Below are 14,659 nucleotides of genomic sequence, written 5' to 3' on the forward strand. Positions count from 1 at the left end.
AGTTTTCCTGCTGCAAACTAGAGGTATTTTTGTACCTCTTAAGGCAGCAATTTCTTCCTAGGAGTTCTCAAAATGTTTCAAAATATGTATCAGTTTCAGTCAGGTGTAAAGGTATTTTTTGTTTGTGTGTATAGTGATGTTCCTGTGAGGTAGGAAAAGCAGATCAGGGGAACAAAGCAAACGAGCTCCTACTGTACAGAATGCACTTTCAGGAAGATACTGAAATTATTTTTAAGGCAAACTGCAACAGAATATAGCCCGTATAACTGAGGAGGGAGATTCTTTCGTCATGTTTTGGGACTTGTTTCTTTTCTTTTGCAGTGTCTTCCAGAGCCCATAAATTCTAGCTGATGTGTGCCACTAGTCAGTCAAAGCTGCGTAAAAATAATGAAAATGCGACTTGTTGCATTTATATTTTGTGATGGTTTTCCTCTCAAACAAAATGCATAATAAAATCCTGCTAATGTGTTTAATCTCTGTTGTTGAAGTGTAAAGACAGTAAAGCATTATTCTGTTTTATTTTCCAGTGGCTTTGAAACGTATGTTGAACTTCAATGTTCCTCCTGTTAAAAACAGCACAGGAGAGCCAGTGTGGAAGGTAAGAACTATTTGAACAGGAATAGGAGAATTTTATAGTGTTCAAAAAAGTTAAGATTTTCAAATTTTAACTAACTCAAGTATCTTCTCTATGTATTTAACTTGTACAAAATATTTTTTCCTGTGTTATGAATATACAGAATTCAGTATCAGAATTGCTGAGAAAAATACATATTTGAGATATTGTCTGCTTGAAGACCCAATGACTAACTGATTCTTTAGGCAATATTTTAGTGAGTGACTGAGGAGGACATTTTTTAAATATGCTTAGGTCCTTCTGATACCTGTTGGCAGAAACTTGCATGATACCTTACAGGTGAACTCAGAGAGTCAGAAAGAACCCCATAGAAAGGGAAGAACTATTGATAGCCTTAAATTTAGAACAAGCTGAGATCAAGCTACCTTTATTAGCTTTAAAAAGTGAGTAACTTGTAATTTGTGAGAAGTTTTTGCTAGTACAAAGTATATATTGTCTCTTCATCTATTCTGTTGTCTTTTTTAACTAGTTCCTTTCTTTCCTCTCTGCTTCTCCCTTTTTTTCCTCCCAAATGCAGTCAAAGAAATTCTGCACTTACAATAACAAATTTCTGAGTGCAGATTCCTGTTTGACATTTTTCAGGAGATGGAAGTCATGATTTTTTCTGCTTTATAATTGAGCTTCTTTTAGTTCTTTTTTTTTCCCAATTTGTTTATTAGTAAGCACAAATGGAAGTCCATAACAAATTCATGATTTACTATAAATTGGTAAATGTTTAGCACTTTTCAGGTTAGTGTAGTAGTTCCTTAAGCCTGAATTCCTGTATCCACTGTATCCTGTATTCTACAGTATCCATTTTTACAGCACTTTGTAAGAAGATGTGTATCTATTTCAGGTTCTCATTTATGACAGATTTGGCCAAGATATAATCTCACCTTTGCTGTCAGTGAAAGAGCTGAGAGATATGGGGATCACTTTGCATCTGTAGGTACTTTTCAAAAATGGTGTTGGTTTTTTTTTTCTGAAAAGAACTTTATTTAATATTCCCCAAAATCATGAACAAAACATTGAAAATTGTTCACTAAATAACTACTAAAATAAAGAATATACCCTGACTTGTTCCTAAAATCAAATGGTATTATTCAGAATCAGGGAGTGGAGAGGTAAGTCCAAACACTGTTTAGCAGGATTTCTTACTAAGTTCAGGACACCCCAGTTCAAAAATAAAAATTATCCAATAGGTGTTTTTTGGAACCTGTTTGTACAAATCCCTCTGTATTCATATATGGTAAAATTATTTTGGCACAAACCGTGTCATGGGACTGTGCATGTTCTGTGCCTGTCTTTTTACACGTAGAATTTATTTGTCTCTTATCCAACATAAGGAATCTTTAAGTACTATTTTAAGAGATTTCCCATTTCTCTTTCTCCAGATTGCATTTATTAGTTCATTGTCATTCCTTAGCTATGGTAATAGTCATGGAGAAACTTTGAAGATACATTTATTTTTTTCAAAATTTTATTAACTAAGTGAAGGCTAGAAATATAAACACAGTTTAACATATCGACATGTCAGCAGAAATGTGAGAGAAACACGTAAGCATCTTGCCTGCAAGCAGAAAAGGCAAGTTTAATAGTATGATATATGCAGGTTTTTTGTTATCATGTCAACAATTTAATGGGCATATGAACTTTATGGATGTGGTATTTTACCTTCCGCTGAACGGATTAATCCACTTTTGAAGATTTGTGAAGCCTTTTCTCAAGCTTTGAATAAACTTCAGAGACATCTATTAATATATTCAGCCAAAAATTATACAAATATGATTTTTGCTATTTTTTCATATCTTGTTCTTGCTAAAAACCTAGCTAAATATAGTGAGAAATTGTAGGGAATTAAATGTGTCTTTACAAATAAATAACTTCTTTTATAATTTTACACAAATCAGAGGAGGAACACGTTAGAGATGTATTTTATCTTCCTTTCAGGCTTTTGCATTCAGATCGAGATGCTATTCCAGATGTTCCAGCTGTTTACTTTGTAATGCCAACAGAAGAAAATATTGACAGAATGTGCCAGGTAACTTGCATGCTTAATGTTTCAAATGAGTGGACAAAACAGAGTGTGTGAAGTGTCCTGTGCTCACCGGGGTGTAACTGTTCTACATCTAGTCCTTGTGCATGTCTGAACACCCTTGCTTGCACTTTTTATATATTAGCACATGTTTGTCAGTAAAATATTACCCAAAATGTTTACATGCAAAACTTCAATTTCCCAGAAAGCAGAAGGGTAAATGTGTCTCCTCTGTTTTGGAGACAGAGTTTGGGGAGTGAAAAGACAAGAGGCAGTGGGCACAACCCAAAATACAGGCAATTTCATTTAAATATAAGAAAAAGCTATTTTAATGAGGGTGGCCGAATGCTCGAACAGATTGTCTGGAGAGTTTGTAGAGTCTCCATCCTTGGAGATGTTCAAAACTTGACTGGACACAATCCTCAGCCACACCTGCTCTATTTGACTCTGCTTTGAGTGGGAGGGTTGAACTAGGCTAACCTCAGTTTTTCAAATTCTCTATGAGGAGTGTTCACCAAAGGGAGAAAAAAGAGCAAAGGGTATTTTTGGTCAGTGGCAAGGTGTGGAATAGTAGTTGCTGTCTGATAGCTTAAATTTCATTTCCTGCTTTTGGCACTTCTCTGTGTGGTTGCTTTTATCTAGTCATGTTGTCAAAACACTGCATACAGGGCTGTATGAACAGCTAAGCATTTCTGAAAATTTAGTTTGTCTACAGATAATTGTAACATCACAGAGTAAAAGTATCAATGTTTTTTAATTAGTCAGAAATGTATTAGTACTTATTCAGGAAAAAGGTTGTGGTTTTCCTTCCTTTTAGGATCTTCGAAACCAGCTTTATGAATCTTATTATTTAAACTTTATTTCTGCCATTTCAAGAAGTAAACTGGAAGATATTGCAAATGCTGCCATAGGTGCTAATGCAGTAACTCAAGTGGCTAAGGTAAGAAAATCCCCCAGTCTCTGATGTTAAAGTTACCACCTTTACAGGTGTTATTTCATTCTTACATGGCCACTTCAGTGCCATACACAGCTTTTCTGAATGAATCATTAATTAAATAAATGTTTAGCTAGATTCAATGTCAGGCATAGATTTACGGGGGAAAAAAAGGGAAGCTACATTAATCTCAGTAATGCAGCTTAGTACTGTACTTCAGCTTAGTCAGAAGTCCAAGTCCTGCAAGACCTTTGTGCTAAATGATAAGGGGAAATCTTGTGGTTTCAGAGTATGTCCAATCTCATCATCTCAGTTAGTGCATCCAGTGCATATATAATGGCATGGGATTTTTAGCTCCTAAATACATGAAAAGTGCAGTATGAGTGCATTTGTCGTTTTAAATAGGTAGTGGACTGTAAAGGTGGGTGTTTCATACATCTGCGCTGTTATTGAGTACACTCCTACACCTTCATAATTTAAAGGCAGGTGTCAGGTACGTACCCTCTTAATTTTGTTGAATGCCTGTAGCCAAACGTGCAAATTATTAACTAATTATTTGCATATATACTTACATGCATTCAATTTTTCTCACTCCTGTTAGGGAGTACTGCTGGCATGAGAGAAAAACTGTTGTGAAATGAAAACTACTAGTATTGTTTAAGCCTTAGGTCAAAATAAACTGGTGTAGCACTGTGAACTAGCTTTCTTAAATCTGTTTTTCTGTTGTGATGTCCCATTAAGAGTTTATTCTATAGAGAGGTTTATTTTTTTTTTTCCCTTAATGTACAGGTATGTTACAGAAAAATCAGAATTAATGAACTATAATCTCTCGTTATGTAGATATTGCCCTCTTTCCTCTCTCCTGCCTGAGAGCTCAGCATTGTTTGTGTTGTAGTCCTTCATATTAATAAAAAATAAACCTATAGTATTATAATGTTCTCCATATGTGTTTTTTCAGTGATGATGGGCTACTAAATATTTGTAGAAATTTTTTATTTGTACAGAAATACTTGTAGTTGGACTGTTTTCTTTTAGCACTTTTCAGATGCTCTGATATTTTGTGTTATCACTCAATCCTTGCACAGGCTTTTTAATTCATATGTTATATGTTCCATTTCTTTCTTTTATTAGGTAGTTCTGTAAAAGGTTCAAAAAGAAGTAGGAATAAATCACAGAAAGGTTTTTTTATGCTTCACTCTGGACTGTTCTGACCATTGTCCTTTGATTTCTAGGTTTTTGACCAATATCTTAATTTTATTACTTTAGAAGATGACATGTTTGTGTTGTGTAACCAAAACAAAGAACTTGTTTCATATCGTGGTAAGTAAAATTTGTATAAAAATTATACCAGAATATCTAAAGTTGAAATTTACTTTGAAGTTGTATCTAATACCAAGCAATGACTTTATTTTGCTTTGATCTGCTCAGAATTCAGGATAATCTGTGTAGTTTAAAGTCATGAAGGAAGCAGTTCTTAGATATTAATTTCAGTAACTTTACTACATGGCTGTTGTAATACTGAGAAATAATTATGCATTTTTAAATAACAAATCTAGTAAAGCAAAACTGGGGTATAGGCATATATAGATAGCAGGGCTTTTTATACTCAGAATAATATAGGAAAAAATTCTTACTCTTTCCACATGTAGACAGATACTGTGGGTGGCTGCTGTGTTCAGGCACCGCTATTTAGTCATAACCCCTTCTTCAGTTCTTAAGGAATTAAGTGTTTTGTTTCTGTGTGAATGGTTAGTTGGAAAGTTACTCTAAGGGATGCAAAGCAAGAAGGATGACTTTAACTGGTAGAGTTTCTTGTATCTTCTAGACAGTGACCAGACAATACCTGCTTTTCTTACTCAAGACAGGAAAATATGTGGGGGTGCACAAGGGGAGATGCTATTTGAGTGTTTCTTTACCAAATCTGGATCGATTTTGTAAAACAAGAAAATGTAGGAGACCTAAGCTTACTTTTCTGCAATAGATGCATCCGCCATAAGCTTGTTACAGTGCAGAGAGAAGAATATATAGAAAACCTGATAGAACATTTTACTGAAAGGTTATTAATGCAGTTTCTCAAAGGTTGACTTCAGCAGTAATATTGAATATTTGTGTTGATTGCTGTGGTACAAAAAAAAGCAATGTGCTCATAAAATGTGCATGTTACACAAAATTAGAAGGCACTGACAGTGTGCAGATTACTGGAACATCATAAGTGAGGACCTGAAACATAATAATAAGGAGGGAATTAAATTTTAAAATTGAGAAAGGCAAGGGCGTAAAAATAAGATTATCTCCTGCCTGTAAACTGGGAAACTGTTATTTGGAGATAACTCCAGAATGATAGACCCAGTTAATTCCAAAGCTTAGTCATTACACAAAAATAGAGATATTGGGAACAGTCTGCCTTTCTTGGTGCTAGTATTTCGGAAACTTGAACTCAGAATAAAAAAAATACTGAGGGGGGCACTTCTATTGCTGCTGTCATCCCAGCAGCCTAGTAAAAAGTTTGACTTAATAAGTATAGCTGCTCATAGAGACTGTTAATATCATCCATCTCTCTAAAGTTCTTAGAGGACATGGCTGGCCATGCGTAAATTTGGGATGGAAGGCTTATTAATGTTCAGAGCTTTGTTTGTTTTTGAAGAAGGAGCATAAGACAGGCAATTGTGTGAGAAATTTTTAAAGGTAAAATAAAACAAAGGAAGATGGGATTTAGGGCGTGAGTCCTGAGGTAGTGCTTGACTTGAGACCTACGATAAGATTAAGTTTGATGTTTCCCGTTGGCTATTATCCTCTTGTCAGTGTTAGTTATTTAATAGAAATGTTGCTACACATTTCTTGTTCTGACCTGAATATGTGAGGGAAGTCTTTCTATCTGTAATGTGAAATGTTTTAGAACTTGGGAATTATCCCTAACATAGAGACTGATAGTATATTTATTATAAAACAAACAAAAAAAAAAAAAAAAGGAAAAAAAAAAGAAAAGAAATCTCCATTACAAGAGATGGGATTTAGAATCTTTAAATATAGGTAGCTGCGTACTGCAATTCTCTTTAAATTACACAAGGAATTCTTGAGGATTTTATGTCTGAAAAATGGTTTCCATGTGGATGGCCATTTCTGTTCTGTAACATGGTTTTCTAGAAGGTTTTTAATAATGCAATACTAAGACAATTCAGAAGTTACAGTATGCATTGTCAGAGATAATTGGAAAAGATTGGGTAGTGTTTGACCTTATACAGTGAGCAATAATTAAGTTCTCCAAATTTTTTACTCAAAAAAAAAAAAAAAAGCAGGGGGGGAGCTAATGGATGTGCTAAGAGGGGCGTTTCATAATTTGATCTCTTCTGCAAAAAAAGCTGTTAAGAGGAGGATCGCTTTCTCAGTATTAAAGTGGTATAAACTTCTTTAACTCTGTTCTTAACTCTTTTCCACCCTGTTTTAGCCATTAACCGACCAGATATAACAGACACAGAAATGGAAACTATAATGGACACTATTGTTGATAGTCTCTTCTGTTTTTTTGTAACACTTGGTAAGTTTTCAGATTATAGCATTTTTCCGTATGTTTTCCTTTTAGAAAAGGTTTATATTCAGTGATACACCTAGAAGTTTAGTGATTTCATATAGCAAATTAAAGGCAGAATTAGATCTGTGACAGAAATCTTAATAGCTCATAGGGTGTGTTAAGGATCTTGCTCAAATTATTGCTGTACATCACTGCAAAAGATAATAAAGGCTGTCGTACATGAGACTTGAGTCTTAGTCTTCAGTATTGATGGGAGAATACTGAAATGCAAAGGTCTGGATTCACTGTTTTTACAAAGTCCTAGTTTTCAATGATGATCAGTAGTGCTTTGAGTTTTGATTTGTAGCTCTTAAAAAAAAACCACACAAAAAGAAGAAAAAAACCAAAACTCACACAAACCCTGCAAAGATCTAACTGAAATAACTCAAGGAAAGGAAGATAATTTTTTTATTAGTATTTTATTGTGAGTTTTCTTGATGCTTAGCCCATACTTTTTTCATAATGATAACATTTAATCTAAGTTCTCACTGAAATCAGTCAGTCTGAGATAGCATTCCTACAGGGGCAGCTGGGGATCATTATGGATGGGGCAGTCTGTTCAAGAGAGATTCCCTTGGACCTATTGAGTTCTTTCAGGTGTTAGCATGATACAAATTAAATCTCTTTTAGTCAGTCACTTAAACTCTCTGGTACTGTAATTTTAATATTTATATAGATTAGTGAGAAACAGTAGGTAACAATTTTGAAACCTGGAAGCCCGTGGAAAATGTGCTTTTGAAAATAACATTGCCCTTCAGGGAGTTATAACTGATATATTGTGGTGGTGGTGGTATTATAGTACTTATTATTTTTAATTATTGGGATTTTTTATTATTTTATTATTGTATTTTGTGTTATTATTTTATAATTTTTTTATTATTGTTTTCAGTGGACTTCTAACCTTTTGAAACTAACTTTTATTGCTTCTATATGATAAAGTTTGTCCACTCCACAGTACATTAGTTTTCTAGTGTACACTATACTTCTCATACGTTCCTGTATGAGGTATTCACTTTTGTAAAACTTTATTTAATATTTCTATATAATATTTTTTTGTTTCGTAGAGACTGTGAGACAAACTTAATATAAGTTTGTATTGTCCACTTGAAAAATTTCATCTCAGAACGTTACTAAACTTTGTTTTATGAAAAGTACACTAACTTGTAATCTGAAAATTATGATGCAAGTAGAAGTAAATGTATCTTTTATTAGGAGCTATTCCTATAATCAGATGCTCAAGAGGAACTGCAGCTGAAATGGTGGCAGTGGTAAGATACTAATTTCTAAACAATTATTATTGTTTTAAAGCTTTCCTAACAGCTTGTTTACTTTTCTCAATATTAGGCAGAGATGTAGTGTCATTGCATCCTTTTCTTTATGAAGGAAGTAAAACTGGAAAGGAGATACACCAGTTTTCCTTTCTGATTTCAGTTCTATGGAACTGATCTATAGAAATTGTAATATTATGGAATCAGCTGATGAGAAACTTAAACATGAATAATCATTTCTAATCTAGAATGTATCAAGATTTTCTGACAGACGTTATCATTACAACCATTAAACTATATCTACACAGTTTAAAAAGTGGCTGTCTGGCCTGGGTTTTTCTGTGTGTCTTAGTAAGACATTTTTATCTACTTATGGAAACCGCATAAGTGCAAGACATTTTTACTAAACTGACATTGAACTTGATCATCAAGTAGGGATGAAATTACCAAACTAAATCACAATGAAAAATCTCTACAGCACTGTCTTCATTAGGAGTCCCTGTGCTTCATTTCTTCCATCTTCCTCACATCTTTGTCAGTGAAGCTTTAATACTGACACTGATTAAACCCAAGCATTCAGTGTGCATGCATTTGGATTATGGGTAATCTCATTTTTGTGAAACACTTTGTGTGGCAGTGTCTGACAGACCACTTTGCTGCTTGTGCTGTGGTTCACTCTTGGTGCCTCCTACTGGTATTTTCTATTCGCGTGTTTGGGGAGAGGGTATTGCCTGGGAGGAGATTAGTGGACATAGAGGAAACATCTTCTTTGAAGTCCTGGGTACAGATAAAAATGCTGGAGGGAGAAAATAGAAGGAAGAGATTTCTTTCTTCCCATGTGCAGTGGACCTAGACTTCCTGCAGCTAAGGCATTTATAGACTATAAAAACAGAACAATAAATTTTTAAATGTTGATCATGTGAATAGACTGGGAAACTATCAGTTTGTTAAAAGATGTTTTGTCTTTTTCCCCTCTCAGAAATTAGATAAGAAGCTCAGAGAGAATCTAAGAGATGCCAGAAACAGTCTTTTTACAGGTGATACACTTGGAGCTGGCCAGTTCAGGTATGGTGTTTGTAATAACTGTATTTTTATTTTTTGTATTTCAGTTGTATGAAATACCTCATTAGGATAAGTCACCACTGCCCTGAAAACTATATTTACAAGGATATGGTTCGAATTCTGTATTAAAAGAATTTATATACTCTTCAGGGAGTTTTCCAATCTCCTAGCATAACCGGTCTGAAAACTTTTATAGCTAGTAAGTGTGCAGTCCTAGGACAGTGAGACAAAAATTATTTGACAAACCAGGTAGTTTTTTTAACCCTCTAAACCCAGCAAGAACCAAGCTCCTGCAAACACACTCAGATTACAGGACCACAATATGAGGTTGGATGTCTCACCATACCTGTTGGCAACCTTTAGTCCATCAAAAAGAAAGAAATACCCATTTTTCTCACTTGTGAGCACTGTTATTGGTTGTAGTTATGCCAAAAGCACATGTTTCTCAGCTGATCTCTATATCTACCAGAGGAGGACTGCTTAAGGACTACCACCTGGATAATTAAGGACTATGTTAAGGATAATTAACATAGTTAAGGACTGTTAAGTTATGACCTTTTAAATCCTTTGAGTGGAAAGAGGGGTGAAAAAAGCCATTGTGGATGCTTGTATGCATCTGATAATGTGTTCTCAGTAGCCTCCCCTGTATACTGTTGCCCCAAATCGATAAATACTCCACAGGATGCCTTAGGAAAATGTACTACAGGAGTTTACACTGTATGTGAAAAGGTGAGGAGAGGTATTGGGAAGACTGTAGCTGAAGGAAACAGTTATGATCTAACTGGATTAAAAATAGCCATCATATTTTTATCTCAAATTCTGAGATTGAAAGGTATTAGGAGAGAGAATAGCTGCAAAATACCAGGTCCCTCATTGTCATGGGAACTGAATTGTAACCGCTGTTCTTCCTTCAGAGGAGTGGCTTGTTTTCTTAATAGTATAGCATCATTACCCTCAGAAAATCAAAATGCAAGGAGAGGGAAACAGGGGAACTTTTAAGCAGGTAAGTGGCTTCATACTACTAAGGCTCTTGTGATAATATATCTACATGAAAATACTTACTGCAAGGAAGTCCAGAGCATGGAATTAACATGCTTTTACTCCGTTCAAATACACAGTAGTTTAGCCATTACATTTGCTGTAGGGTTAATGTGCTTAAGGGAAATGGTTGCAATAATGTTGTGTCAATTCACAGCCTTCCTATATTCTATAAATTTTTTGTTTAATTGTAACCCAAGACATTTAGATATGTCTGCGTTCTTTTTCCACAAAATTAAGTATCAATGTAATTACCACAATGCATCTCAGAAGTTCATAATTTTTTCTTTGTGGACTTCATCTACAAGGAAAGAGAAAAATGAAACTAAAAACCCCTGAGAGAGAGATTTTATATTTGAGGTTCATAATGGGGATTAAGGTTGAATATTATGCACTCAAACAGTTGTTTGGAACTCAGATGTGTATCCACATAAAGAGACATTAGTTAATACCTAAAAGACTAGTTACTGTTTAGTGTTTTGACTTCTGCTCAATATTTATGCATTGGTAGTTTCACTTAATACTAAATAAAGTCATCTCTTTATCATTACTAAGACAAGTGATTCATGAAATTTATGGCAGCGATCAGCCTCAGATAGTTTGGGGAAGGCTGGAGGAACTCTGCAGTAGGCAGTTTGGCTTTTAACTTGAAATGTCATGTAGAAGGTGGCTGATATCACTCAAGATGTTACTGGGATGTTCTAAACATGTTTAAAGAAGTACTAATACAGTGTCATCTTTTCAGCTTCCAAAGGCCCCTATTAGTCCTTGTTGACAGAAACATAGATTTAGCAACTCCTCTACATCATACTTGGACATACCAAGCTTTAGTGCATGATGTTCTGGTAAGAATAAATCTGATTTTGTTACCAAAACTATTTTTTCCACTCAGTTTGTTATTAAATTTAATACCAGATTCTCTCTTAATCCATTGTCTGTTTTATTTGGAAGTTGTTTAGTTAAATAGAAATTGGAGGATTTTCTCTAGAAAGTTTATTTAGCAGTAACATCTGAAATGGTTAAAAAGTTGAAATCTTGATTTTGTCAAAAGATAGGTAATTCAGCAGTCTTAGCTTTTTCTTCAGTAGTTCGTGATCTTTTATGTTATTTAAACTCCAAACTCCATTAAGTGCAATTCAGTTTTGAAAAATAAATGCTTTCAATAAGTTTTAAAACAGGTTTTAGTATTAGTTTGAATTTCTAAAAATACCTAGTTCTGTTTTTCTCCACGAGGTGGTGCAGGTGTTCAATAGAGAGATACCAAGTGGTATGTGACCCTGCTGAGACGAATCTAAAATAGATTTTTAAAAATATGTTTTATTTTAAATTCAGATAGCCTTAAACCACTTTGAATTTCTCAAGTTTATTTTATAAAACCAGTAGTAGAAATGTGCTCGGCTCAAAGCAAATACTATTTACCAAAGATTTATGCTTTTTGTATATTGTTCTTGACTAAATAATAGAGGATAATATGAGTAAGAATAATTACTATCTGAAGGCTTTTTTGTACTGTAGAGTTAGACATGCAAATCATTTCAACATCTAGCTTTGAGAAATATTTTGGTTTTACTATTGAGACTGTTAGAGAAATATATATGGTAATTATGCACATTCACAAAGTTGGTTGTGAACTGTAGTCATACCTACAAGTGTTGTCCAGAAAGCTGGATTGCTACGACAGAAATATTTTAGCACTGATGGGATGGTTTAGGACACTTTAAAATTCGATTTTAGGTAATTCATTCCTTTTTAAAAGTCCCTTCCTCTTAAGCTTAAGGGTGCTTTTTACAAATAAAGAATTTTTTGCCTGGATTCTTCAGGGAAGGCATATATGAAAAAAACATCCTTTGCACTGTGATTTCTCTAATAACTGTTGAACTGTTGAGACTTGCCAATAGAAGTACTGGATTTCTACAGGTTTCTTTTGAAAATCAGTGAAAGGAGATGGAAACCTGAATTAGAATTTTTACAGGTGTAAATGCTACTGCAGAAGATCTACACTTATTTTGGTTTGTTACCTGCCAACCACTTAATCATCAAATGCTCACTTACTACATAGTAAATACATGCAAAGTTCCATGTAGTTGCCTCCTACTCAGCTGCAAGGTAGAGAAGGTAGTGTTGGGCTGCCTCAGGCATGTGTTGGGGTAGGGCTTTGGTGCATCAAGATGCAGAGGGATCAAAGATGTAATGGAAGCTGAGGACGAGTGCTACAAATATGGAGGGGTGGTAGTGTAACACTAAAAGAATGATTTGAGGATCCTTGGATATTTATCTGTACTGCATCAGGCTTCAGTTCCAGCTTTCTCTGGAACAACTTGTTAAATGTTGCATGTTGCGTATAATTTTTTACTGAGTTGATAGGATTATGAATTTGTCTAGTGAAATTGTAACCAAGTGACCTATGATTCCATGTAAAGGACAAAAGTTTAATTTCAAAACCAGTCAAGTTACTCACCTTAAAGGCAAGCGTGCCAGGTTCTTCACATACTGAGCGTAGTATTTCATGAAATAACCACAGTAGGCTTTTAAAAGGCCATAAATTGTAACCGTGAAAGTGTTGCCAAGGTGATGATTATGTAAACTGTACTTTTAAATAAATTGTTTTTCATTTAAGCTCTAGTTACAATAGTCCAGGAATTCTGTGGGGTGTTGAACTAAATGCTAACCCAACCACAAAGTTGTGTGCTGTATCCATTTAGATTATAATGGTGGTGTTTCTACACATAAACAGGCTTGTATGAAGAGCTTGCCATGAAAAAAAAAAAAAAAAAAAAAGAGACTTCTACAAAAGGTAGAACATGCATAATTAGAGGCATAGAAAGCCAAAATGGGGAGGTGAAAGGAGGAACGCTAATCTATAAGAATCATTTTGGTAAAACTTGTAAATGCCAAAACTAACTCGGCAACTCAGGTCACTGGTGAGTTAAATTGAGTCAAAACATAGATCTCCATTAAAAATTACAGCTGTGTTTGTAACCAAATATTTTTTTCCTCTAAGTTTTTATTAAACATATGTATTTCAAAAATACTCTTTTTTTGCTGATACATTAGACATATCCTGTAAGATGAGGTTCACGCTCCTTGACTGCATGTGCTTCCTTTGAGCAGCTACGTGGTTTTGTTTCTGTTCTGGCATGGATCATTTATAGTATATCATTTTAAGTGTGAACTCTGACAAGAGATAACTAGAAATATTTTAAAATTTTATTTTACCATTTCAGTTACAGTGATCTGGTTCTGTATACTGTAATGAACATAATAAAGTGGAGTTTTATTTCTAGAAAAAATATGTATTCTGGAAGAATTGTGGCAGATTCTGTATAGTTGAAGATTTGAGTCTCTTTATCATCATTTGCCAAGCAAAGATCACCGTTGAAACTTTAAATGTTCTTGGAAAGGGTTAGAATAAAGTCAGCAAGAGGAGTACTTGTTAATCTTGTTGAAAACCAGAGGGAATACGTATGCTGCAGAAAATACAGAGCTGTCCTTGGCAAAAGCATTGGGGGAGAGAAGGGGAAGACATACAGGAAGCACTGTGCTGACATGATGTGAGCGTAACTGTGTCATCTAGGAAAAAGATGTAGTTTCTAGGTTCATGCATCTGTGGAAGAAGAAAAGCTATACGGAGAAACAGCAGCTTTGTTGCAAACTGTTGCCTTATACAGTCACTGTTTCACTAGTGTTTGAAAACACAGGGACAGAGCTGGGGAGGTGTAGCTAAATAGCCCTCACAGTGGGTATTCCTGTTGCTGATGTCATGAGCAGCTTTGATACACTTGCCGTAGTTGTGTAAGTGAAATTCAGCCTTAGAAACGTTTTTTGTCTTCAACACAGAAACTTTTGATACTTCAAAGTTTAGTCAGTTGTGAGAGCTCAGTTATTGCTACATAATTTATTTTCAATGCAGAAAACAGTGTTTTCAGAGTTCAGTGTTAAAAAGTTGCTTGCATGTGAGACAATCAGATGTCTTTGTTTAACATTTGTTGCTTTGTTTGGTGTTTTGTTGATAAGTGTGATTAGTTTTGGAGTTCTTGCATTGCTGTTGTTATTACCTAGTTAGTGACCTGTTTCCTGCCCTCTTGAAAAATTCTAGTAAATAGCTGTGTTAATATTTTTTTAGAAAATATTCTAGATGATA

The 14,659-nt window shown here is 34.6% G+C and overlaps 1 protein-coding gene across 2 annotated transcripts in view; it reads left to right on the forward strand.

Moving 5' to 3' along the window:
• Nucleotides 1-530: 530 nt before the first annotated feature.
• Nucleotides 531-14,659, forward strand: part of SCFD1 (sec1 family domain containing 1) — a 46,602-nt gene continuing 32,473 nt past the window's right edge. The window contains exons 1-9 of one of the 2 annotated variants that reach the window (XM_010085822.1): nucleotides 531-598; nucleotides 1,470-1,558; nucleotides 2,564-2,654; nucleotides 3,466-3,588; nucleotides 4,815-4,902; nucleotides 7,028-7,117; nucleotides 8,363-8,418; nucleotides 9,398-9,483; nucleotides 11,264-11,363. In XM_010085822.1, coding sequence (XP_010084124.1) covers nucleotides 542-598; nucleotides 1,470-1,558; nucleotides 2,564-2,654; nucleotides 3,466-3,588; nucleotides 4,815-4,902; nucleotides 7,028-7,117; nucleotides 8,363-8,418; nucleotides 9,398-9,483; nucleotides 11,264-11,363 — 780 coding nt within the window. In that variant the 5' untranslated portion in view covers nucleotides 531-541. The remainder of the gene's footprint in view (nucleotides 599-1,469; nucleotides 1,559-2,563; nucleotides 2,655-3,465; nucleotides 3,589-4,814; nucleotides 4,903-7,027; nucleotides 7,118-8,362; nucleotides 8,419-9,397; nucleotides 9,484-11,263; nucleotides 11,364-14,659) is intronic. The other variant, XM_010085824.1, reaches the window with a different exon arrangement.

Source organism: Pterocles gutturalis, unplaced genomic scaffold (genome assembly GCF_000699245.1).
Source record: "Pterocles gutturalis isolate BGI_N339 unplaced genomic scaffold, ASM69924v1 scaffold24500, whole genome shotgun sequence".
NCBI lineage: Eukaryota > Metazoa > Chordata > Aves > Pterocliformes > Pteroclidae > Pterocles > Pterocles gutturalis.